This window comes from Psittacula echo, assembly GCF_963264785.1.
Source record: "Psittacula echo genome assembly, chromosome: 31".
Lineage (NCBI taxonomy): Eukaryota > Metazoa > Chordata > Aves > Psittaciformes > Psittacidae > Psittacula > Psittacula echo.
Window position 1 is genome coordinate 921,131 of NC_137766.1, and position 25,959 is coordinate 947,089.

At 57.4% G+C, this 25,959-nt stretch overlaps 1 protein-coding gene and 1 long non-coding RNA gene across 2 annotated transcripts; one reads left to right on the forward strand and one right to left on the reverse strand.

Annotated features, from left to right (window-relative positions):
• Window positions 1–368: 368 nt before the first annotated feature.
• LOC308231133 lies at window positions 369–6,067 on the reverse strand. Its single transcript, XR_013958616.1, has 6 exons — window positions 6,027–6,067; window positions 4,399–4,439; window positions 3,403–3,653; window positions 1,703–2,675; window positions 1,044–1,160; window positions 369–558 (listed from the first exon to the last, which is right to left on the reverse strand). It is a non-coding gene; the product is annotated as an uncharacterized lncRNA (long non-coding RNA).
• Window positions 6,068–9,190: 3,123 nt separating this feature from the next.
• Window positions 9,191–25,736, forward strand: DDR1 (discoidin domain receptor tyrosine kinase 1; the record flags this gene model as incomplete). The annotated part of the gene is made up of 17 exons (XM_080636298.1): window positions 9,191–9,224; window positions 9,482–9,584; window positions 12,717–12,945; window positions 14,620–14,767; window positions 15,492–15,594; window positions 16,352–16,538; window positions 16,833–17,079; window positions 19,490–19,618; window positions 19,735–19,889; window positions 19,997–20,174; window positions 20,763–20,885; window positions 20,951–21,105; window positions 21,333–21,460; window positions 22,209–22,376; window positions 23,143–23,377; window positions 24,455–24,598; window positions 25,394–25,736. 17 exons carry the CDS (start codon window positions 9,191–9,193, stop codon window positions 25,529–25,531), a joined length of 2,604 nt encoding a protein of 867 aa, XP_080492424.1. The 3' UTR covers window positions 25,532–25,736.
• Between the last annotated feature and the right edge of the window lie 223 nt (window positions 25,737–25,959).

A 25,959-nucleotide genomic window follows, 5' to 3' on the forward strand; every position in this document is an offset into this window, starting at 1 on the left:
CCATGGGGGGGGTCCATTGCAGGGTGCATGGGGGGGGTCCATGGGGGGGTCCATGGGGGGGGTCCATAGGTGGGGTCCATGGGGGGGTCCATTGCAGGGTGCATGGGGGGGGTCCATGGGGGGTCCATGGGGGGGGTCCATAGGTGATAGGTGGGGTCCATGGGGGGGTCCATTGCAGGGTGCATGGGGGGGGTCCATGGGGGGGTCCATAGGGGGGTTCCATGGGGGGGTCTATGGGGGGGAGTCCATGGGGGGGGTTCTGGGGGGGGTTCTGGGGGGGGTCCATAGGTGGGGTCCATTGGGGCGTTCTGGGGGGGGTCCATGGGGGGGTTCTGGGGGGGGGTCCATGGGGGGGTTCTGGGGGGGGGTCCATGGGGGGGTCCATGGGGGGGTCCATAGGTGGGGTCCATGGGGGGGGTCCATGGGGGGCGGTTCTGGGGGTACCTGGCCAGAAGGGACAGGAGGTGGCGCTGCCCCAGAGATTCTCCTTGGGGGGGCCAGGGGGCGCCGCAGCGAGAGCGAGTTCTTGGCTGAGAGCCCCACATTGGGCAGCAGCTCCTGGGGGGGGGGATGGCCGGGGGGGGGTCAGGAGCCCAAAATAGCCCCAAAATTGCCCAAAATACACCCAAAACCACCCAAAACAGCCCCAAACCCCCACAGGGCCCCATAGAACCCCCCCAAAACCCCCATAGAAGCCCCCAAACCCCCATAAGACCCCATGGAACCCCCAAAACCCCCATAGAACCCCCCAAACCCCCATAGGACCCCAAAGAACCCCCCCAAACCCCCATAAGACCCCATGGAACCCCCCCAAACCCCCATAGGGGCCCATAGAACCCCCCAAACCCCCATAGGGCCCCATAGAACCCCCCCAAACCCCCATAGGACCCCATGGAACCCCCCAAAACCCCCATAGGACCCCAAAGAACCCCCCCAAAACCCCCATAGGACCCCATAGAACCCCCTCAAACCCCCATAGGACCCCATAGAACCCCCCCAAACCCCCATAGGACCCCATGGAACCCCCATAGGACGCCCCTCACCTCAATGAAGCCCCTCAAGGAGCCGCTTTTGGGGTCCCTTTGGGCCCGGAGCCCCCCAGAGCCGGGGTTGGCTCCAAGGCAAAGAGGTTCCGGGGCTCTGGGACCCGGAGCCATGACCTGGGGGGGGCAATGGGGGGGTCACGGGAGAAGAACCCCCCTCAAGGTCCTTTAGAGCCCTATAGGACCCCCATAGGGGCACATAAGACCCCCCCATGGCACCCCCATTTACACCAATAGGACACCCACATAGGACCCCCATAGACGCCCATAAGACTCCCCCCATAAGACCCCCATAAAACCCCTTCATAGGACCCCCATTGACTCTTATAAGACTCCCCCCTAGGACCCCCATAGATCGCCATAAGACCCCCAAAAGATCCCCCCATAGGACCCCTACTGACCCCCATAAGAGCCCCCCATAAGAGCCCCATAAGGCCCCTCCATAAGAAACCCTCATAGAACACCCATATACCCCCCCATAGGACCCCCACAGATCTCCGTAAGACCCCCCCACAGGACCCCCACTGACTCCCATGGGACCCTCATTGACCCCTTCATAGGACCCCCATAGACCCCCCATAGGACCCCCACAGACCCCCATAGACCCCCCATAGGACCCCCACAGACCCCCCATAGGACCCCCATAGACCCCCCCATACCTTTCTGCCCTCTCATGCTGGTGGAGGGGGAGCCACTCAGGGGACCCCAAAAGCTGCTGCTCCAGCTCCGAAACAAGGGAGGGGGCAAAAGGGGGGACCCCCAGGGGAGCTGGGGGGGGGGGGAAGAGCTCAGTTTAGGGGTGGCTCAGGGGTCTCATCCCCCCCCCATGCACTTGGGGGTCCCAAAAGGGGGTTTATTGGGGTCAATGGGGGGGTCAATGGCGGGGGTTGGGGTGTACAAAGGGGGGGGTCAATGTGGGTTAATGGGGGCCTATTGAGGGGTTGGGATACAATGGGGGTACAAAGGGGAGTCAATGGGTGTCAATGGGGATCAATGGATGTCAATGGGGATCAATGGGGTCAATGGGTGTCAATGGATGTCAATAGGGATCAATAGTGGTCAATGGGTGTCAATGGTGGTCAATGGGTGTCAATGGGGTCAACAGCATCAACAGGTGTCATGGGGTCAATGGGTGTCAATGGGGATCAATGGGGTCAATAGGCTCAATGGGGATCGATGGGTGTCAATGGGGTTCAGTGAGGGTCAATGTGGATCAATAGGGTTCAATGGGTGTCAATGGTGATAAATGGGGTCAATGGGTGCCAATGGGGATCAGTGGTGATCAGTGGGCTCAATGGGTGTCAACGGGGATCAAAAGGCTCAATGGGGATCAATGGCGATCAGTGGGGCTCAATGGGGTTCAATGGGGTCAATGGATGTCAATGGGGTCAATGGGGCTCAATGGGGATGAGTGGGCTCAATGGGTGTCAATGGGGTCAATGAGGTCGAAGGGTGTCAACGGGGCTCATGGGGCTCAGGGGGTGTCAATGGGGCTCAATGAGGCCCTCACTGTGGCTCGGTGGGGGGGGCCCCGCTCCCCCCCCGGGGGTCCCACCACCAGCTCGAAGGTCCCGGCACAGCCCAGCTCCAGCAGTGCCAATGGCAGCTCCCGTGGGGAGGGGGGGGGCAGCGCTATGGGGAGGGGCAGTGGGGGGTCAGGGGGCTCCAAAGCACTCAGAGACCCCCCACAGACCCCCATAACCAAGCCATAAAAACCCCATAGACTCCCATGATCCCCATAACCCCCCACAGACCCCCAAACCCCCCCATGGACTCCCATAACCACCCCATAGACCCCCCTAACCCCCCATAAGCACCCACAGACACCTAAAACCACCTCATAGACCCCCATAACCCCACAACCCTCCATAGACCCCCACAGCCCGCCATAACAACCCCACAGACCCCCATAACCACCCCATAGCTCCCCATAGACACCCATAGCCCCCGTAGACACCCTATAGACCCCCACAGCCCCCCATAACCACCCCATAGCTCCTCATAGACCCCCATAACCGCCCACAGACACCCCATAGACCCCATAACCACCCCATAGACCCCCATAACCCCCCACAGACACCCCATAGACCCCCATAACCCCCCATAGACACCCCATAGACCCCCATAACCCCCCATAGACACCCCATAGACCCCATAACCACCCCATAGCTCCTCATAGACCCCCATAACCGCCCACAGACACCCCATAGACCCCATAACCACCCCATAGACCCCCATAACCCCCCACAGACACCCCATAGACCCCCATAACCCCCCATAGACACCCCATAGACCCCCATAACCCCCCATAGACACCCCATAGACCCCATAACCACCCCATAGCTCCCCACGGCCCCACCGATGCGCTCCATCTCCCTCCCTCCGCTCCGCAATGGCGACCCCGTGACCCGGAACCACTCTCTTCAGGGCGCCGCGCCGGGCGGAAGTGCCGGAAGGCCGGACCGGAAGTGCCTGAAGTCCTGGCAAGCAGGTGGACCGCCCACCCCCGTTTGCTTCTCCACCAATCAGCGTGCAGCCCGCCCCTTAGCCAACCAATCAGCGGCCGTCGCTAGGCAGGTTATGCAAAAACGGAAGGCACGCCGCGGTGCACTGTGGGAAGGACGCTATAAGGAGCCTATGGAGGGCTATAGGGGGTTATTGGGGGTCTATAGGGGGTAGGGATGGGCACTGGGACCAGTTTAGGCTTTTATTGCTATTCCCGGTCATTTTCCATGATTCCAATGGGATTTGGGGCCATTTCCACATCCCCCCCACACACAGACACTGGAGACCAGCAGGGAGAGCACCGCATCCTGTGGGGACACGGACGGAACCCCTTATCCTGTCTCCTGTATCCCATATATTCCATATATCCCATACCTCCGATATCCCATACCCCCATATCCCATATCCCATACTCCATACCCCATATCCCATTCCCGATACCCCATACCCTATATCCCATACCCCATTCCCGATATCCCATATCCCATACATCCCATACCCCATATACGGGACATGGGATATGGATCCACGTGTAGGGACTAAAGCCCTTTGGGGACCTCATTGCCCCCATAGGGGTGGCTTTGTCCCCTATGTCCCTCTACCTCCGGTTCTTACGTGGGGTGGCCATAGGGGGCCGTCCACGCCTTTGTGGGAGGGGGGGGTCCCCTATATCCCCCTATACCCCCCCATTGGCCCTATAGGATTTGATAGAAGGTGGCAGCACAACCCTATACGAGCCCTTGGAGAATCTCCATAGGGATTCCACTACCTCTCCCCTATAGGGTCTGATGGGTGAAGGCGGCACAACCCCATATGAGCCCTTGGAGAAGCTCCATAGGGATTCCAGTACCTTTCCCAGTGTCATTCCCAACCGGAAGCTTCATCCAGGACCTGGAGAAGGAGAAGGAAGGAGGACCTATAGGTCAGTGCCTACAGGGGAGGTCTATAGGGGGCCGGATCCTATAGCAGAAGGTCTATAGGGGGTTAGTGGGGTGGGTTCCTATAGGATCCAGTCTATACAGGTGGGTCAGATCCCTATGGGATGAAGTCTATAGGGGCCTGGTCACTATGGTGCCTATAGGGGCTGGCTATGGTGCCTATAAGGGGTGTAGGGGCTGGGGCTGGTGCCTATAGGGACTGGGTATGGTTCCTACAGGGGATATAGGGGCTGGATATGGTCCCTACAGGAGCTATAAGGGCTGCGGCTGGTGCCTATAGTGGCTGGGCATGGTTCCTATAGGGGCTGTAGGGGCTGGATATGGTGCCTATAGGGGCCACAAGGGCTGGTGCCTATAGGGTCTATAGGAGGTGGTGCGGGTCCCTATAGCGTCTATAGGAGGTGGTGCTGGTCCCTATAGCATCTATAGGGGCTGGTGCTGATCCCTATAGGGTCTATAGGTGCTGTAGGGGCTGAATATGGTCCCTATAGGAGCTGGTGCTGGTCCCTATAGGGTCTATAGGGGCTGGTGCTGATCCCTATAGGGTCTATAGGTGCTGTAGGGGCTGGATATGGTCCCTATAGGGTCTATAGGGGCTGGTGCTGGTCCCTATAGGGTCTATAGGGACTGTAGGGGCTGGTGTATACCGGGGGCACCATGGGCTGCCCCGGCCGTAGGTCACCCCCTCGCTCTGCCCCCGGCCCCGGGGCGGCGCACGGGGCAGCACCGCCTGGTAGGGGGGGGAAGGGGCCTATATGGACCCTATAGGGACCCTCTATGGACCTATAGCTGCCTATAGGTGCTCTATAGACACCCTCCTCCCATGGCCTCACAGTGGGCCTCTATGGTCCTCGTGGCCCTATATACCCCCCCCATGCCCCTATACCGCCCTCCTATATGGACGCCTATGGATCCTATATCCCCCATGCACCCCACATACCCCTATACCCCCCATATGTTCCACAGGCACCCCAGAGACCCCTCCAGTCCCCATCTATATCCCTTATACACCCCTTCCAGGCCCCCACAGAGACATCCAGAGACTCCCTATTGGCCCTATATGTCCCATATAGCCCTCATATATCCCCTATACCCCCCATACGCCCCTTATATTCCCCCATACATCCCATATACCCCTCCAGACACCTCCTATGCCCCCCATAAGTCCCATAGAACCCTCAAACTCCACTTATGCCCCCTTATATCCTCCATATGTCCCATAGACCCCCCATATACCCCTCCAGACACACCTATACCTCCCATATACCCATATAGCCCCCCAGTCCCCCTCCTATACACGCCTCACATCCCCATCCCAGCACCCCTAGACCCCTATATAGCCCCACGACTCCATAGAGCCCTTAAAGCACCCCTATAGCACCCCTATACACTTACAAACCCGGTGCCTTCCCCTCCAGCCACCTCTATGTACCCCCTCCAGGCCCTATATGCACCCCTAGACCCCTATTTACCCCCTATATTCCCCCCCAAACCCCTCTATAGGGTCTCTATATGTCCCACCCAGCTCCCCCTCACCTACCCCTTCCAGCTCTCATCATGGCGGCCTCCGTGAGGCGGCCCCCCTCCCGCCTCGTACGTCAGCGCGGCCGCCGCCTCCCATTGGCTGCCGGCCGCGCGCGCCCGCGGTGATTGGTGGAGAGCGGGTGGTGGGCGGGTATTAGGGGAGAAGGAGGCAGGGCTGAGGTGAAAGGGGGCGTGGCTTCGGAGTGAGGGGGCGTGGCTATGGTGGAAGGGGGCGTGGCCTGGGGTGGGCTGTGATTAGCGTTAATAAAGGCGGGAATAGCAAAATAAGGGGGTGCGTCCCCAAAATGGGGCGGTAAAAGGCTAATAATGGGTAATAATGGGGGATAGCCCCAAAAAATGGGGTAAAACGCATTATAATGGAGGAATAATTGCCAATAATGGGTTAATAATCACTAATAACATCCTATAATCGTTAATAGTGGGCTAATAATGCTTAATAAGGAAGAATAGTGGAGGAATGGACCCAAAGAATGGCGCGTAATGGGGAGAAAAGCCTTAATTGGGGGGAATAATTGCTAATATTCGGTTAATAATGGGACAATTACGGCTAATAATGGGCTACTAATCGCTAATAAGGGACAATAATCGCTAATAATGGGCTAATAATGCTTAATAAGGGGGTATAATGGGGGAATGGACCCAAAGAATGGAGGGAAATGGGGAGAAACGCCTTATAATTGGGAAATAATTGCTAATAACGGGTTAATTAAGGCTAATAATGGTGGAATAATAGCTAAAAAGGCTGAATAACAGGGGAATAGACCCCAATAACGCTAATAACAGACAAATAACCGGTAATAACACACAATTAACCACTAATAACACCCAAATAACCACTAATAATAGAAAATAACTGCTAATAACACACAAATAACTCTGAATAACAGACAAATAACTGCTACTAATGAGAGTTAACCGCTATTACCAGATTAATAAAAGGTAATAAAACACAAATATCAGCCAAATAACCGCTAATAATTGGAAATAGTTTGTAATAACACACAAATAGCCTCTAGTAACACCCGAATAACTGCTAATAATGGGAAATAACCGCTAATTATGGGAAATAACAGCTAATAACGGAAAAATAACCACTTATAATGGGTAATAACCGCAAATAACACCCAAATAACCGCTAATAACGCCCAAATAACTGCTAATAATGGGAAATAAGTGCTAATAATTGGAAATAACGGCTAATAATAGAGAAATAACTGCTAATAACACCCAAACAACCGCTAATAATGGGAAATAACCTCTAATAACACTCAAATAACTGCTAATAACACCCAAATAACCGCTAATAATGGCAAATAACTGCTAATAACACCCAAATAAGTGCTAATAACACCCAAATAAGCGCTAATAACACCCAAATAACCACTAATAATACCCTAATAACCTCTAATAACTCCAAATTAACCTCTAATAATGGCAAATAACCGCTAATAACACCCCAATAACAGCTATTAGCGGCCCTCCCATTGCTGCCAGCCGGGAATCCCTCTCCCCTTCCATCCCAATGGCTCCTCCCCATGGAATTCCAGCCCCCCCCATTCCCCCATTCCAGCTGTTCCCCTCCAACAGCTGCTTCCCCCCCCAGCTGTTGGGGGGCAGCTGTTGCCCCCCCCCCCCCCCGTTATTTATAGCCCCGGAGACGTTTGGTCACTGCCCAAACACGCTGGGGGGGGGGGGGGTTGGGGGGGCCCCCCAAGAAGGGGGTTCGGGGGGTCCCTAAAGGGGGTTTCAAGGGGTCCCAAAAGCGGGTTAAAAGGGGGGGACCCCAAAAGGGGGTTTCAAGGGGGGGACCCCAAAAGGGGGTTTCAAGGGGGTCCAAAATGGGGTTTCAAAGGGGGGGACCCCAAAAGGGGGTTTCAAGGGGGGGACCCCAAAAGGGGGTTAAAAGGGGGGGACCCCAAAAGGGGGTTTCAAGGGGGTCCAAAATGGGGTTTCAAAGGGGGGGACCCCAAAAGGGGGTTTCAAGGGGGTCCAAAATGGGGTTTCAAAGGGGGGGACCCCAAAAGGGGGTTTCAAGGGGGGGACCCCAAAAGGGGGTTAAAAGGGGGGGACCCCAAAAGGGGGTTTCAAGGGGTCCCAAAAGGGGGTTCCAAAAGGGGAGGGGACCCCAAAAGGGGGTTTCAAGGGGGTCCAAAATGGGGTTTCAAAGGGGGGGACCCCAAAAGGGGGTTTCAAGGGGGGGACCCCAAAAGGGGGTTAAAAGGGGGGGACCCCAAAAGGGGGTTTCAAGGGGGTCCAAAATGGGGTTTCAAAGGGGGGGACCCCAAAAGGGGGTTTCAAGGGGGTCCAAAATGGGGTTTCAAAGGGGGGGACCCCAAAAGGGGGTTTCAAGGGGGGGACCCCAAAAGGGGGTTAAAAGGGGGGGACCCCAAAAGGGGGTTTCAAGGGGTCCCAAAAGGGGGTTCCAAAAGGGGAGGGGACCCCAAAAGGGGGTTTCAAGGGGGTCCAAAATGGGGTTTCAAAGGGGGGGACCCCAAAAGGGGGTTTCAAGGGGTCCCAAAAGGGGGTTTTGGGTCCCCCCCCAATGGGTTCTGTCGCTGGGGGGGGGGGGTTCCTCTATGCTTTTGCGGGGGGGGGACCCCAACATCCGGGCTCCCAACCCCCCTTGGGACCCCCTTTCGGCCCCCCCCCCCCTCCATGGGCCGGGGGGGGGGGGGGGGGAGAGGAGGGGAAAAGGGGCGGGGCCACGAGAGCCGCGCGGAGCCGGAGCCGGGAGCCGGTGGGGAACGGGAATGGGGGACACGGGAGTTTGGGGCGTTTGGGGGCGTTTGGGGCCGTTTGGGGGCGTTTTGGGGTGTTTTAGGGGAGTTTTGGGGTGTTTGGGGCAGTTTGGGGGTCCCTTGGGGGTGTTTTAGGGGCGTACCGGGGCATTTTGGGGCAAATCTGGGGGGATTTGGGGCACTTGGGGGGCTTCGGAGGGGTTTAGGGGGTATTGGGGGGGGTTGGGGGTCCCTGGGGCTGTTGGGGGGGGGGGGACACACATGAGGGGCGACGCGCGCGGCCACGCGTGCCCATAGGGGTCTGTGTCCATGGGCATCCATAGGGCTGCGGGCATCGACGTCCATGGGGGCCCCGTGGGAGCTGTGCCCCCGGGGCGGGGGGGGGAAGCTGCTCCTGCCCCTGCTGCTGCTGCTGCTGCCAATGGGGACCGTGAGCCTGGAGCAGCTGGACCTGAGTGAGTGCCCCATAGCCCATAGCCCCGTGTCCATATCCCATATCCCATATCCCATGTATCCTTATCCATACTTCCATATCCCATATTCCATATTCTGCATCGCATTTATCCATACTCCATATCGCAATCCCATATCCCATACCCCCATCCCATATCCCGTACCCTAAACCCCATATCCCAATCCCATATCCCATATCCTATGTCCCATACCCCATATCCCTGTATCCATACCCCATATCCTATGTCCCCTACCCCAGGCAGGTGCCGCTTTGCCCTTGGGATGCAGGATGGATCCATCCCTGACAGCCACCTCTCAGCCTCCAGCGCTTGGTCCGACTCCACCGCTGCCCATCACGGCCGGTGAGCCCAGTGCAGACCAGTACCCAACCATCCCATACCCCATAGCCCATACCCCATATCCCATACCCCATATCCCATACCCCATATCCCATATCCCATATCCCATATCCCATACCCCATATCCCATATCCCATACCCCATATCCCATACCCCATATCCCATACCCCATACCCCATACCCCATATCCCATACCCCATATCCCATACCCCATATCCCATATCCCATACCCCATATCCCATACCCCATAGCCCATACCCCATATCCAATACCCCATATCCCATATCCCATACCCCATATCCCATACCCCATATCCCATATCCCATATCCCATACCCCATATCCAATACCCCATATCCCATATCCCATACCCCATACCCCATATCCCATATCCCATACCCCATATCCCATACCCCATAGCCCATACCCCATATCCAATACCCTATATCCCATATCCCATACCCCATATCCCATACCCCATACCCCATATCCCATATCCCATACCCCATATCCCATATCCCATATCCCATATCCCATACCCCATACCCCATACCCCATATCCCATATCCCATATCCCATATCCCATACCCCATACCCCATACCCCATATCCCATACCCCATACCCCATACCCCATATCCCATATCCCATATCCCATACCCCATATCCCATATCCCATATCCCATACCCCATATCCCATACCCCATACCCCATATCCCATACCCCATACCCCATACCCCATATCCCATATCCCATACCCCATATCCCATACCCCATATCCCATATCCCATATCCCATATCCCATACCCCATATCCCATACCCCATACCCCATACCCCATACCCCATATCCCATACCCCATATCCCATACCCCATACCCCATACCCCATACCCCATATCCCATACCCCATATCCCATACCCCATACCCCATACCCCATATCCCATACCCCATACCCCATACCCCATATCCCATATCCCATATCCAATACCCCATATCCCATATCCCATACCCCATATCCCATATCCCATACCCCATACCCCATATCCCATACCCCATACCCCATACCCCATACCCATACCCCATACCCCATATCCCATACCCCATATCCCATATCCCATATCCCATATCCCATACCCCATACCCCATATCCCATATCCCATATCCCATACCCCATATCCCATATCCCATACCCCATATCCCATATCCCATACCCCATACCCCATACCCCATATCCCATATCCCATATCCCATATCCCATATCCCATATCCCATATCCCATACCCCATATCCCATATCCCATATCCCATATCCCATACCCCATATCCCATACCCCATACCCCATACCCCATATCCCATATCCCATATCCCATACCCCATATCCCATATCCCATACCCCATACCCCATATCCCATATCCCATATCCCATACCCCATAGCCCATACCCCATACCCCATACCCCATATCCCATATCCCATATCCCATACCCCATATCCCATATCCCATACCCCATACCCCATATCCCATATCCCATATCCCATACCCCATATCCCATATCCCATACCCCATATCCCATATCCCATACCCCATACCCCATACCCATATCCCATATCCCATATCCCATACCCCATATCCCATATCCCATATCCCATATCCCATACCCCATACCCCATATCCCATATCCCATATCCCATACCCCATATCCCATACCCCATACCCCATACCCCATATCCCATATCCCATATCCCATACCCCATATCCCATATCCCATACCCCATACCCCATATCCCATATCCCATATCCCATACCCCATATCCCCATACCCCATACCTCATACCCCATATCCCATATCCCATATCCCATACCCCATATCCCATACCCCATACCCCATACCCCATATCCCATATCCCATATCCCATACCCCATATCCCATATCCCATACCCCATACCCCATATCCCATACCCCATATCCCATATCCCATATCCCATACCCCATATCCCATACCCCATATCCCATATCCCATATCCCATACCCCATATCCCATACCCATACCCCATACCCCATATCCCATATCCCATATCCCATACCCCATATCCCATATCCCATACCCCATACCCCATATCCCATACCCCATATCCCATATCCCATATCCCATACCCCATATCCCATACCCCATACCCCATACCCCATACCCCATACCCCATATCCCATATCCCATATCCCATACCCCATATCCCATACCCATACCCCATACCCCATATCCCATATCCCATATCCCATACCCCATATCCCATATCCCATACCCCATACCCCATATCCCATACCCCATATCCCATATCCCATATCCCATACCCCATATCCCATACCCCATACCCCATACCCCATACCCCATACCCCATATCCCATATCCCATATCCCATATCCCATATCCCATACCCCATATCCCATACCCATACCCCATACCCCATACCCCATATCCCATATCCCATACCCCATATCCCATATCCCATACCCCATATCCCATACCCCATACCCCATACCCCATACCCCATACCCCATACCCCATACCCCATATCCCATACCCCATATCCCATACCCATACCCCATACCCCATATCCCATATCCCATATCCCATACCCCATACCCCATACCCCATATCCCATACCCATACCCCATACCCCATATCCCATACCCCATATCCCATATCCCATACCCCATATCCCATACCCATACCCCATACCCCATATCCCATATCCCATATCCCATACCCCATACCCCATACCCCATATCCCATACCCATACCCCATACCCCATACCCCATACCCCATATCCCATATCCCATACCCCATATCCCATACCCATACCCCATACCCCATACCCCATACCCCATATCCCATACCCATACCCCATACCCCATATCCCATACCCCATATCCCATACCCCATACCCCATACCCCATACCCCATACCCCATACCCCATACCCCATATCCCATATCCCATATCCCATACCCCATATCCCATACCCATACCCCATACCCCATATCCCATATCCCATATCCCATACCCCATATCCCATACCCCATATCCCATACCCATACCCCATACCCCATATCCCATACCCATACCCGTACCCCACAGCCTGGGCCGCAGCGATGGGGACGGGGCGTGGTGCCCGGCGGGCCCGGTGTTCCCGCGGGAGCGGGAGTTCCTGGAGGTGGCGCTGTCGCGCCTGCACCTCGTGACCCTGGTGGCCACCCAGGGCCGGCACGCGGGGGGCAGCGGCCGCGAGTTCACCGCCTCCTACCGGGTGCGGTACAGCCGGGACCGGCAGAGATGGGTGCGGTGGAGAGACCGGTGGGGAGAGGAGGTGAGGGGCAATGGGGGCAATGGGGGGAATGGGGGCAATGGGGGAATGGGGGCAATGGGGGGCAATGGGAGTAATGGGGGCAATGGGGGTAATGGGGGTAATGGGGGCAATGGGGGTAATGGGGGTAATGGGGGCAATGGGGTAATGGGGGCAATGGGGGGCAATGGGGGTAATGGGGGCAATGGGGGTAATGGGGGTAATGGGGGTAATTTGGGCAATGGGGGGAATGGGGGCAATGGGGGTAATGGGGGCAATGGGGGTAATGGGGGTAATGGGGGTAATGGGGGCAATGGGGTAATGGGGGCAATGGGGGGCAATGGGGGTAATGGGGGCAATGGGGGTAATGGGGGCAATGGGGGTAATGGGGGTAATGGGGTAATGGGGGCAATGGGGCAATGGGGGTAATGGGGGTAATGGGGGCAATGGGGGCAATGGGGGCAATGGGGGGAATGGGGGCAATGGGGGCAATGGGGGCAATGGGGGAATGGGGGCAATGGGGGTAATGGGGGCAATGGGGGAATGGGGGCAATGGGGACAATGGGGGTAATGGGGGCAATGGGGGGAATGGGGGCAATGGGGGCAATGGGGGAATGGGGGCAATGGGGACAATGGGGGTAATGGGGGCAATGGGGGGAATGGGGGTAATGGGGGAATGGGGGCAATGTGGGCAATGGGGGAATGGGGGCAATGGGGGTAATGGGGGCAATGGGGCCAATGGGGGCAATGGGGGAATGGGGGTAATGGGTGAATGGGGGCAATGGGGGCAATAGGTGAATGGGGGCAATGGGGGTCAATGGGGGCAATGGGGGTAATGGGGGCAATGGGGCCAATGGGGGCAATGGGGGAATGGGGGTAATGGGTGAATGGGGGCAATGGGGGCAATAGGTGAATGGGGGCAATGGGGGTCAATGGGGGCAATGGGGGTAATGGGGGCAATGGGGCCAATGGGGGCAATGGGGGAATGGGGGTAATGGGTGAATGGGGGCAATGGGGGCAATAGGTGAATGGGGGCAATGGGGATCAATGGGGGCAATGGGGGAATGGGGGCAATGGGGGCAATGGGGGTAACGGGGGCAATGTGGGTAACGGGGGCAACGGGGGCAATGGGGGAATGGGGACAATGGGTGTAATGGGGGAATGGGGGAAATTGAGGCAATGGGGGAATGGGGGCAATGGGGGAATGGGGGCAATGGGGGGAGTGGGGGCAATGGGGGCAATGGGGGAATGGGGGCAATGGGGGCAATAGGGGTAACGGGGGCAATAGGGGTAACGGGGGGAATGGGGGCAATGGGGGAATGGGGGCAATGGGGGAATGGGGGCAATGGGGGTAACAGGGGTAACGGGGGGAATGGGGGTAATGGGGGCAATGGGGGTAATGGGGGAATGGGGGTAATGGGGGCAATGGGGGCAATGGGGGGAACGGGGGCAATGGGGGGCTTGGGGGTATCGGGGGCAATGGGGGTAATGGGGGAATGGGGGGAATGGGGGGAATGGGGGCAATGGGGGCAATGGGCGGATGGTTTGCGCAATGGGGGATGGGGGCAATGGGGGATGGTTGGGCATGGGGGGCATGGGGGGGATGGGATCCCCTGGACTCCCCTGGATCCTTTTCTGTTGGGATCCCCGTGATTCCCAACTGGATCCCAACGGCTCCGGGTGCCCCCCCCCCCACAGGTGATTGGGGGCAACGAGGACCCCGAGGGGGTGGTGCTGAAGGACCTGGCCCCCCCCCCCGTGGCCCGAGCCCTCCGCATCTACCCCCGAGCCCCACGGGCCATGAGCGTCTGCCTGCGCCTGGAGCTCTATGGGTGCCCTTGGGAGGGTGAGTGGCACCCGTTGGCACCCATTGGCACCCATTGACACCCATTGGCACCCATTGGCACCCATTGGCACCCATTGACACCCGTTGGCACCCATTGGCACCCATTGGCACCCATTGACACCCGTTGGCACCCATTGGCACCCATTGACACTCATTGACGCCCGTTGACACCCATTGGCACCCATTGGCACCCACTGACACTCATTGACGCCCGTTGACACCCATTGGCACCCATTGACACCCATTAGCACCTATTAGCACCCATTGGCACCCATTGGCACCCATTAGCACCTATTAGCACCCATTGACACCCATTAGCACCTATTAACACCCGTTGGCACCTATTGATACCCATTGACGTCCATTGACATCCATTGACACCAACTGACGCCATTGACACCCATTGACACTCATTGGCTCCCATTGACACCCATTGGCACCCGTTGGCACCCGTTGGCACCCATTGGCACCCATTGACAGCCTATCGCACCTATTGACACCCATTAGCACCCACTGACACCCACTGGCACCCATTGACACCCTATGTCACCCATTGACACTCATTAGCACCCATAGGCACCCATTGTGACCCATTGACACCTCCAACCCACCCCATCGCCCTCACGGTGGTACCCAAGCTCCATCCCCAATGGGGATGGTGCTGAGGGTGGTGGGACCCCATCCCCACATCCCTCAGCCAAGCCTATGGGGCTGTCTCCTCCAGGTGGGCTCCTGTCCTATACAGCACCGCATGGACAAGTGATGGTCCTGGACCCGGCGCCCATTGTCCTCAATGATTCCACCTACGATGGATACAGCCTTGGCCCGTGAGTCCCCATGGGTCCCCATGGGTCCCCTGGGTCCCCAATGTGGTCCCAATGGGACCCAAACTGGCCTCAAGTGGCCCAAAAGCATCTCCAGATGGAATGGGGCCATGGTGGCACCATGGATGGGCTCCATGGATGGGGTTCTCCATGATGGCACCATGGATGGGCTCCATGGATGGGGTTCTCCATGATGGCACCATGGATGGGCACCATGGATGGAGTTGGTCCATGATGGCACCATGGATGGGCACCATGGATGGAGTTGGTCCATGATGGCACCATGGATGGGCACCATGGATGGAGTTGGTCCATGATGGCACCATGGATGGGCACCATGGATGGAGTTGGTCCATGATGGCCCCATGGATGGACACCATTGATGAGGTTGGTCCATGATGGCCCCATGGATGGGCACCATGGATGAGGTTGGTCCATGATGGCCCCATGGATGGACACCATTGATGAGGTTGGTCCATGATGGCCCCATGGATGGACACCATTGATGAGGTTGGTCCATGATGGCCCCATGGATGGGCACCATGGATGAGGTTGGTCCATGATGGCCCCATGGATGGACACCATGGATGAGGTTGGTCCATGATGGCCCCATGGATGGACACCATTGATGAGGTTGGTCCATGATGGCCCCATGGATGGACACCATGGATGAGGTTGGTCCATGATGGCCCCATGGATGGACACCATGGATGAGGTTGGTCCATGATGGACCCCCCCTCTCCCAATGTCCTCCCTGCAGGCTGCAGTTTGGAGGCCTGGGCCAATTGTCCGATGGGATCCTGGGCCTGGATGACTTCACCCGGAGCCGGGAGCGGCGCCTTTGGCCGGGCTATGACTACGTTGGCTGGCGCCGAGCTCCTGGGCCTCAAGCCCACGTGGAGCTGGAGTTCGAGTTCGAGGCGCTCCGGAGCTTCCGAGCCATGCAGGTGCCCCATGGAATGATGGGATGGTGGGAACTGGGGTGTTCCCATTGGAGACCCCAACCTCATCCCAACCTTAGGGGCTGGAGTCTCCATTGGAAACCCCTTTGTATGGTCCTTAAGTTCCCATTGGAGACTCCTTCCTATGCTCCTTAGCTTCCCATTGGAGACCCAACTTGAACCCCACCTCAGGGTCTAGCACTTCCCATTGGAGACCCAACCTCAGCAGCTGGAGCTTCCCATGGGATGCCCTTTGTCTTACCCCTCCAAAGGCATCATGGGACCCCACTGTCCCCCCAGGTCCACTGCAACAACATGCACACCCATGGGGTGAGCATCTTCAAAGAGGTGGAGTGTCTCTTTAAGAAGACCTTGGCCACAGCCTGGGAGCCCACCCCGGCCACCCACAGCCTGGCTGGGAGCATGAAGGACCCCAGCGCCCGCTCCATCATGGTGCCCCTTGGTGGGCGCCAGGCCCGCTTCATCCGGTGCCACTTCTTCTTCAGCGGGGAGTGGATGCTCTTCAGTGAGGTCACCTTCTTCTCAGGTTGGCTCTTGGGGTCAATGGTTGGGTGATGGGGCCCATGATTGGGTGATGGAGTCAATGGTTGGGTGGTGGGGTCAATGGTTGGGTGATGGAGTCAATGGTTGGGAGATGGGGTCAATGGTTGGGAGATGGAGTCAAAGGTTGGGTGATGGGGTCAATGGTTGGGAGATGGGGTCAATGGTTGGGTGATGGGGTCAATGGTTGGGTGATGGAGTCAATGGTTGGGAGATGGAGTCAAAGGTTGGGAGATGAGGTCAATGGTTGGGTGATGGGGTCAATGGTTGGGTGATGGGGTCAATGGTTGGGAGATGGGGTCAATGGTTGGGAGATGGAGTCAATGGTTGGGTGATGGGGTCAATGGTTGGGAGATGGGGTCAATGGTTGGGTGATGGAGTCAAAGGTTGGGAGATGGAGTCAATGGTTGGGTGATGGAGTCAATGGTTGGGTGATGGAGTCAATGGTTGGGAGATGGAGTCAATGGTTGGGAGATGGGGTCAATGGTTGGGAGATGGGGTCAAAGGTTGGGTGATGGGGTCAATGGTTGGGAGATGGGGTCAATGGTTGGGAGATGGAGTCAATGGTTGGGTGATGGGGTCAATGGTTGGGAGATGGGGTCAATGGTTGGGTGATGGAGTCAAAGGTTGGGAGATGGAGTCAATGGTTGGGTGATGGAGTCAATGGTTGGGTGATGGAGTCAATGGTTGGGAGATGGAGTCAATGGTTGGGAGATGGGGTCAATGGTTGGGTGATGGGGTCAATGGTTGGGAGATGGGGTCAATGGTTGGGTGATGGAGTCAATGGTTGGGTGATGGAGTCAATGGTTGGGAGATGGAGTCAATGGTTGGGAGATGGGGTCAATGGTTGGGAGATGGGGTCAATGGTTGGGTGATGGGGTCAATGGTTGGGAGATGGAGTCAAAGGTTGGGTGATGGGGTCAATGGTTGGGAGATGGGGTCAATGGTTGGGTGATGGAGTCAAAGGTTGGGAGATGGAGTCAATGGTTGGGTGATGGAGTCAAAGGTTGGGTGATGGAGTCAATGGTTGGGTGATGGGGTCAATGGTTGGGAGATGGGGTCAATGGTTGGGTGATGGAGTCAAAGGTTGGGAGATGGAGTCAATGGTTGGGAGATGGGGTCAAAGGTTGGGAGATGGGGTCAATGGTTGGGTGATGGGGTCAATGGTTGGGAGATGGAGTCAATGGTTGGGAGATGGGGTCAATGGTTGGGTGATGGAGTCAATGGTTGGGAGATGGAGTCAATGGTTGGGTGATGGGGTCAATGGTTGGGAGATGGGGTCAATGGTTGGGAGATGGAGTCAATGGTTGGGTGGTGGGGTCAATGGTTGGGAGATGGAGTCAATGGTTGGGTGATGGAGTCAATGGTTGGGTGATGGGGTCAATGGTTGGGAGATGGGGTCAATGGTTGGGTGATGGAGTCAAAGGTTGGGAGATGGAGTCAATGGTTGGGTGATGGAGTCAAAGGTTGGGAGATGGAGTCAATGGTTGGGTGATGGAGTCAAAGGTTGGGTGATGGAGTCAATGGTTGGGAGATGGGGTCAATGGTTGGGTGATGGGGTCAATGGTTGGGTGATGGAGTCAATGGTTGGGAGATGGGGTCAATGGTTGGGAGATGGGGTCAATGGTTGGGTGATGGAGTCAATGGTTGGGAGATGGAGTCAATGGTTGGGAGATGGGGTCAATGGTTGGGTGATGGAGTCAATGGTTGGGAGATGGGGTCAATGGTTGGGTGATGGAGTCAAAGGTTGGGAGATGGGGTCAATGGTTGGGTGATGGAGTCAAAGGTTGGGAGATGGGGTCAATGGTTGGGTGATGGAGTCAAAGGTTGGGAGATGGGGTCAATGGTTGGGTGATGGAGTCAATGGTTGGGAGATGGGGTCAATGGTTGGGAGATGGGGTCAAAGGTTGGGAGATGGGGTCAATGGTTGGGTGATGGGGTCAATGGTTGGGTGATGGAGTCAAAGGTTGGGAGATGGGGTCAATGGTTGGGTGGTGGGGTCAATGGTTGGGAGATGGAGTCAAAGGTTGGGAGATGGGGTCAAAGGTTGGGAGATGGGGTCAATGGTTGGGTGATGGGGTCAATGGTTGGGTGATGGAGTCAATGGTTGGGAGATGGGGTCAATGGTTGGGTGGTGGGGCCCATGGTTGGGTGATGGGGCCCATGGTTGGGTGATGGGGTCAATGGTTGGGTGATGGAGTCAATGGTTGGGTGATGGGGCCCATGGTTGGGAGATGGGGTCAACGGTTGGGTGGTGGGGCCCATGGTTGGGTGATGGGGCCCATGGTTGGGAGATGGGGTCAACGGTTGGGTGGTGGGGCCCATGGTTAGGTGACTGGGTTCTCAACCACCCCATGGGCCCCTTCATTGGTTGCTCCATGGGGCTCACCCCATAGATGTGGTGGAGGAGATTGTGGGGTCCAGTGGGTGGCCTCCAGCCATCCCCCCTGACCCCTCAGTGGGGGTCATGGCCATCCATGAGGACCAATGGCACGGGGATGTGGCCACCAACGTCACCACACCAGGTAAGGTGGGGCTTGATGGGATTGGTCCATGGTGGGACCATGGATGGAGTCCATTGATGGGATTGGTCCATGATGGCCCCATGGATGGACACTGCCCCCCTCCACCCCAATGCCAGCCCCAATGGACCCCAATCGAGGGCAACCAATGGCCAAAGCTGAGCACAGCCCCACGTCCATCCTGATTGGCTGCTTGGTGGCCATCATCCTGCTCCTGTTGGGCGTCATCTTCCTCATCCTCTGGCGCCTGTACTGGAAGAAGATCCTGGGCAAGGTGAATGGGACTGGGAGGGACTGGGATGAAGTGGGATGGACTGGGATGGGCTGGGATGGGCTGGGGGGGACTGGGGGGGTGTTGGTCGATCCGAGGGTCTCCCATAGGCCCGGCCATCGGAGGATGAGCTCCAGGTGCAGCTCTCGGTGCCCGGTGACACCATCGTCATCAACAACGTGACCGCGGCAGCGCGAGGCCCCCCCCGCTACGAGAGGATCCCACCGGAAGAGGGGGAGTACCAGGAGCCAACGCGGGTACCGGGGCCACCGGTACCACCGGGATATGGTGGGTGTATGGTGGTGATGGATGATGGATGGATGATGGATGGATGGATGATGGATGAGGGATGGATGGATGATGGATGAGGGATGGATGATGGATGATGATGATGGATGATGGATGGATGATGGATGGATGGATGGATGATGGATGATGATGGATGATGATGATGGATGATGATGGATGATGGATGGATGATGATGGATGATGGATGGATGGATGGATGATGGATGATGATGATGGATGATGGATGGATGATGGATGGATGATGATGGATGATGGATGGATGGATGATGATGGATGATGGATGGATGATGGATGATGGATGATGGATGATGGATGGATGATGGATGGATGATGATGGATGATGGATGGATGATGGATGATGATGATGGATGATGATGGATGATGGATGATGATGGATGATGGATGATGGATGATGGATGGATGATGGATGATGATGATGGATGATGATGGATGATGGATGGATGGATGATGATGGAAGATGGATGGATATATGGATATATGGATACATGGATGTATTCAAGGGGTGGAGCCTCCAGACCCCTCCCCTCTCCTAACCCCATACCCCAGCTCCCTTCACCAATCCAGGCTACCGCCTCCTGCTGGCCACCTACGCCCAGCCAATGGGAGGCCTCGCTCGCACCCCACCTGACGGGGCCAAGCCAATCAACACCGACGGTGAGGCGAAGCTCCGTCCCTTCCCTATTGACCGCTTTAGCCCCTCCCACCTCGTTCAAGCCCCGCCCCTTTCCCCCCAGCCCCGGAGGGCGGGGCCGAGGCCTACGCAGAAGCTGACGTCATCGGAGGCTCCGCCCACCCCGTGTCTGGCCCCGCCCCCTGCCCCGCCCTCCCGGCCTTCCCGCGCCGGCGCCTGCGCTTCCGGCAGAAGCTGGGGGAGGGGCAGTTCGGAGAGGTGAGCCACGCCCCCTTTTGGCGCCAAGCCACGCCCCCCAATGCCCATATAAGGCGATGGTGCAGCCACACCCCTTTTATCCCCGCCCGCTCAAGGCACAGTCGCGTCCCTTGGCGCAAACCACGCCTCCTTGAGCAAGCCCCGCCCCTTAACGCGGATTGGTGCCGGCCCCTCCCTCATGCTAATGAGGCCACGCCCCCCTCCTGCTTTGGCTCCGCCCCCTTTAGGTGCTGCTCTGCGAGGTCGAGGACCCCCAGGCGCTGCCGCCGGGGTCACGACCCCCGGACCTGCCGCGAGGGCGCCCCCTGCTGGTGGCCGTCAAGGTGCTGCGGCCGGACGCGACCAAGAACGCCCGGTGAGGGGGGGGTGAGGGGGAAATGGGGGTGTAAATGTGAGTAAATAGGGGTGTAAATGGGGGTAATATGGGGGCAAGTGGGGGGGAAATGGGGGTGTAAATTGGGGGTAAATAGGGGTGTAAATGGGGGTAATATGGGGGCAAATGGGGGGGAAATGGGGGTGTAAATTGGGGGTAAATTGGGGGCAAATGGGAGTGTAAATGGGGGATACATGGGAGTAAATGGGGTAAATGGGCATAAATGGGGGTAAATGTGGTGTAAATGAGGTGTAAATGGGGAGTAGATGGGGGTGTAAACTGGGGTTAATGGGGGGGTAAATGGTGGGGTATATGTGGGTGTAAATGGGGTGTTGACAGGATGTTAATGAGATGCAAATGGTGTAAATAGGGTGTAAATGAGGCACGAATGGGATGTTAGTGGTATGTAAATAGCCTGTCAATGGGATGTAAATAGGGTGTCAATAGGATGTTAATGAGATGCAAATGGCATGTAAATGAGGTGCAAATAGGATGTAAATAGAGTGTAAATGGGACTATGGATATGTTAATGGAATGCAAATGGGATGTATATAGTATGTAATGGGGTTATGAATATGTTAATGGGATGCAAATGGGGTGTCAGTGGGGTGTTAATGGGATGCAAATGGGATGTAAATGGGATTTACATGGTACGTCATTGGGGCGTCAATGGGATGTAACCGGGGTGTCAATGGGGTGTCAATGGGTCTGACTTGGGGGGGGGGCCCAGGCGGGACTTCCTGCAGGAGGCCCGCACCATGGGGCGCCTGCGGGACCCCAACATCGTGCGGCTGCTGGGGGTGTGCGCGGGGCCCGGCCCCCTCTGCATCATCACCGAGTACATGGAGCACGGGGACCTGCACCAGTTCCTGGGGGGGCCCGCGGGCAGCGCCCTCGGGTACGGAGCGGCCCCTTTAAGGCTTCGGGACACGCCCCCTGCCCCGTCAGCCACGCCCCTTTCCCTTTGGGTCTGCCCTTGCCATTTAGCCCCGCCCCTTCCCTCTAGGCCCTCCCATTGGCTTAAACCCCTTCTTTCCAGCCCCACCCCTTCCTATTGGCTCCACCCCTTCCCTTTAGCCACGCCTTCTCCCTTAGCCACGCCCCTCTATGCCCCACCCACTCCCTTTTACTCCACCCCTTCCTTTGGCCATGCCCATTTTAGCCATGCCTCATCCTATTAGCCCCGCCCCTTTCATCTTATCCAATCCTTTAGCCCCGCCCCTTACAGCCTATCCAATTATTTAGCCCCGCCCCTTCCCTTTAGCCCCGCCCCTTACAGCCTATCCAATTCTTTAGCCCCGCCCCTTCCCTTTAGCCACGCCCCTCCCCATTAGCCCCGCCCCTTTAAGCACACACCATCTCTTTAAGCCACGCCTCTTCCTTTAGCTCCGCCCCATTTCATCCTATCCAATCCCTTTCCCCTGCCCCTTCCCTTTAAGCCCCGCCCCTTCACTCCCATCCCTTTAGCCCCGCCCCTTTCACCCTAGCCAATCCCTTTACCCCCCCTTCCCTTTAAGCCCCGCCCCTTCACTCCCATCCCTTTAGCCCCGCCCCTTTCACCCTAGCCAATCCCTTTACCCCCCCCTTCCCTTTAGCCCCACCCCTTCCCACCCGACCCAATCCCCTCGAGCCCCGCCCCTCTAAGCCCCGCCCCCTGGCCGCAGCCTGCCGACGCTGGTGCACGTGGGGGCGCAGATCGCGTCCGGGATGCGCTTCCTGTCGGGACTGAACGTGGTGCACCGGGACCTGGCCACCCGGAACTGCCTGGTGGGCGCCGGCGTCACCGTCAAGGTCTCGGACTTCGGCATGAGCCGGCCCCTCTACAGCGCCCACTATTACCGCGTGCGGGGCCGGGCGCTGCTGCCCATCCGCTGGATGGCCTGGGAGTGCATCCTGATGGTGGGAACGGGGACGGGGATGGGAGCGCATCCTGATGGTGGGAACGGGGACGGGGATGGGAGCGCATCCTGATGGTGGGAATGGGGACGGGGATGGGAGCGCATCCTGATGGTGGGAACGGGGACGGGGATGGGAGCGCATCCTGATGGTGGGAACGGGGACGGGGATGGGAGCGCATCCTGATGGTGGGAACGGGGACGGGGATGGGAGCGCATCCTGATGGTGGGAACGGGGACGGGGATGGGAGCGCATCCTGGTGGTGGGAACGGGGACGGGGATGGGAGCGCATCCTGATGGTGGGAACGGGGACGGGGATGGGGTGGGAATGGGGACGGGGATGGGAGCGCATCCTGATGGTGGGAACGGGGACGGGGATGGGGTGGGAATGGGGACGGGGATGGGAGCGCATCCTGATGGTGGGAACGGGGACGGGGATGGGAGCGCATCCTGATGGTGGGAACGGGGACGGGGATGGGAGCGCATCCTGATGGTGGGAACGGGGACGGGGATGGGAGCGCATCCTGGTGGTGGGAACGGGGACGGGGATGGGGTGGGAATGGGGACGGGGATGGGAGCGCATCCTGATGGTGGGAATGGGGACGGGGATGGGATGGGAATGGGGACGGGGATGGGAGCGCATCCTGATGGTGGGAACGGGGACGGGGATGGGGTGGGAATGGGGACGGGGATGGGAGCGCATCCTGATGGTGGGAACGGGGACAGGGATGGGAGCGCATCCTGGTGGTGGGAACGGGGACGGGGATGGGAGCGCATCCTGGTGGTGGGAACGGGGACGGGGATGGGAGCGCATCCTGATGGTGGGAACGGGGACGGGGATGGGGTGGGAATGGGGTGGGAATGGGAGTGCATCCTCAGTGGGGTTCAATGGGATGCAATGGGGTGCAATGGGAATACAATGGGATGCAATGGGGTTCAATGGGATACAATGGGGTACAAGGGGTGCAATGGGGTTCAATGGGATGCAATGGGGTGCAGTGGGGCACAAAGGGGTTCAATTGGATACAATGGGGTACAAGGGGTGCAATGGGGTTCAATGGGATGCAATGGGGCCCGCAGGGCACCTTCACCCCTGCCAGTGACGCCTGGGCCTTCGGGGTGACGCTGTGGGAGGTGCTGACGCGGTGCCGGGAGCAGCCCTATGGGGGCCTGAGCGACGAGCAGGTCATTGCCAACGCCGGGCACCACTTCCGGGCCCAGGGCAGGCAGGTGGGCAATGGGGCAATGGGGGCTATGGGGGGAATGGGGGCAATGGGGGCTATGGGGGGAATGGGGGCAATGGGGGCAATGGGGCAATGGGGGCTATGGGGGGAATGGGGGCAATGGGGGAATGGGGGAATGGGGGCAATGGGGGAATGGGGGGAATGGGGGAATGGGGGCTATGGGGGGAATGGGGGCAATGGGGGGAATGGGGGCAATGGGGGCTATGGGGGGAATGGGGGCAATGGGGGCAATGGGGGAATGGGGGCTATGGGGGGAATGGGGGCAATGGGGGGAATGGGGGCAATGGGGGAATGGGGGCTATGGGGGGAATGGGGGCAATGGGGGCTATGGGGGGAATGGGGGCAATGGGGGCAATGGGGGAATGGGGGCTATGGGGGGAATGGGGGCAATGGGGGGAATGGGGGCAATGGGGGAATGGGGGCAATGGGGGAATGGGGGAACGGGGGCAATGGGGGCAATGGGGGCAATGGGGGCAGTGGGGGCAATGGGGGCAATGGGGGCAGTGGGGGCAATGGGAGGCAGTGAGGTCAGTGGGGGCAATGGGGGCAGTGGGGGCAATGGGGGGCAGTGAGGTCAGTGGGGGCAGTGGGGGCAATGGGGGCAATGGGAGGCAGTGAGGTCAGTGGGGGCAATGGGAGCAGTGGGGGCAATGGGGGCAGTGGGGGCAATGGGGGCAATGGGGGCAGTGGGGGCAATGGGGGCAGTGGGGGCAATGGGAGGCAGTGAGGTCAGTGGGGGCAATGCTGTTATCCCGGCTCCCCATCCCTATCCCAGGAATACCTGCCGTGCCCCCCGGGCTGCCCCCCCGCGCTCCATGGGGTGATGCTGCGGTGCTGGGCCCGGGATGCTGCCGATCGGCCGAGCTTCGGGCTCCTGCACCGCCTCCTGCGGGACCAATCCGGGGTGGCTTGAGCAGCGGCAGCATCATCATCAACATCAGCATCATCATCATCATCATCATCAACATCAGCATCATCATCATCATCATCATCATCATCAACATCAGCATCAACATCATCATCATCATCATCATCATCAACATCCTTCATCATCATCATCATCATCATCATCATCATTATCAACATCATCATCAACATCATCATCATCATCATCATCAACATCCTTCATCATCATCAACATCAGCAGCATCATCATCATCATCATCATCCATCATCATCATTATCAACATCATCATCAACATCATCATCAACATCATCATCATCATCATCATCAACATCATCAACATCAGCATCAACATCATCATCATCATCATCATCATCATCATCAACATCAGCATCATCATCATCATCATCATCAACATCAGCATCAACATCATCATC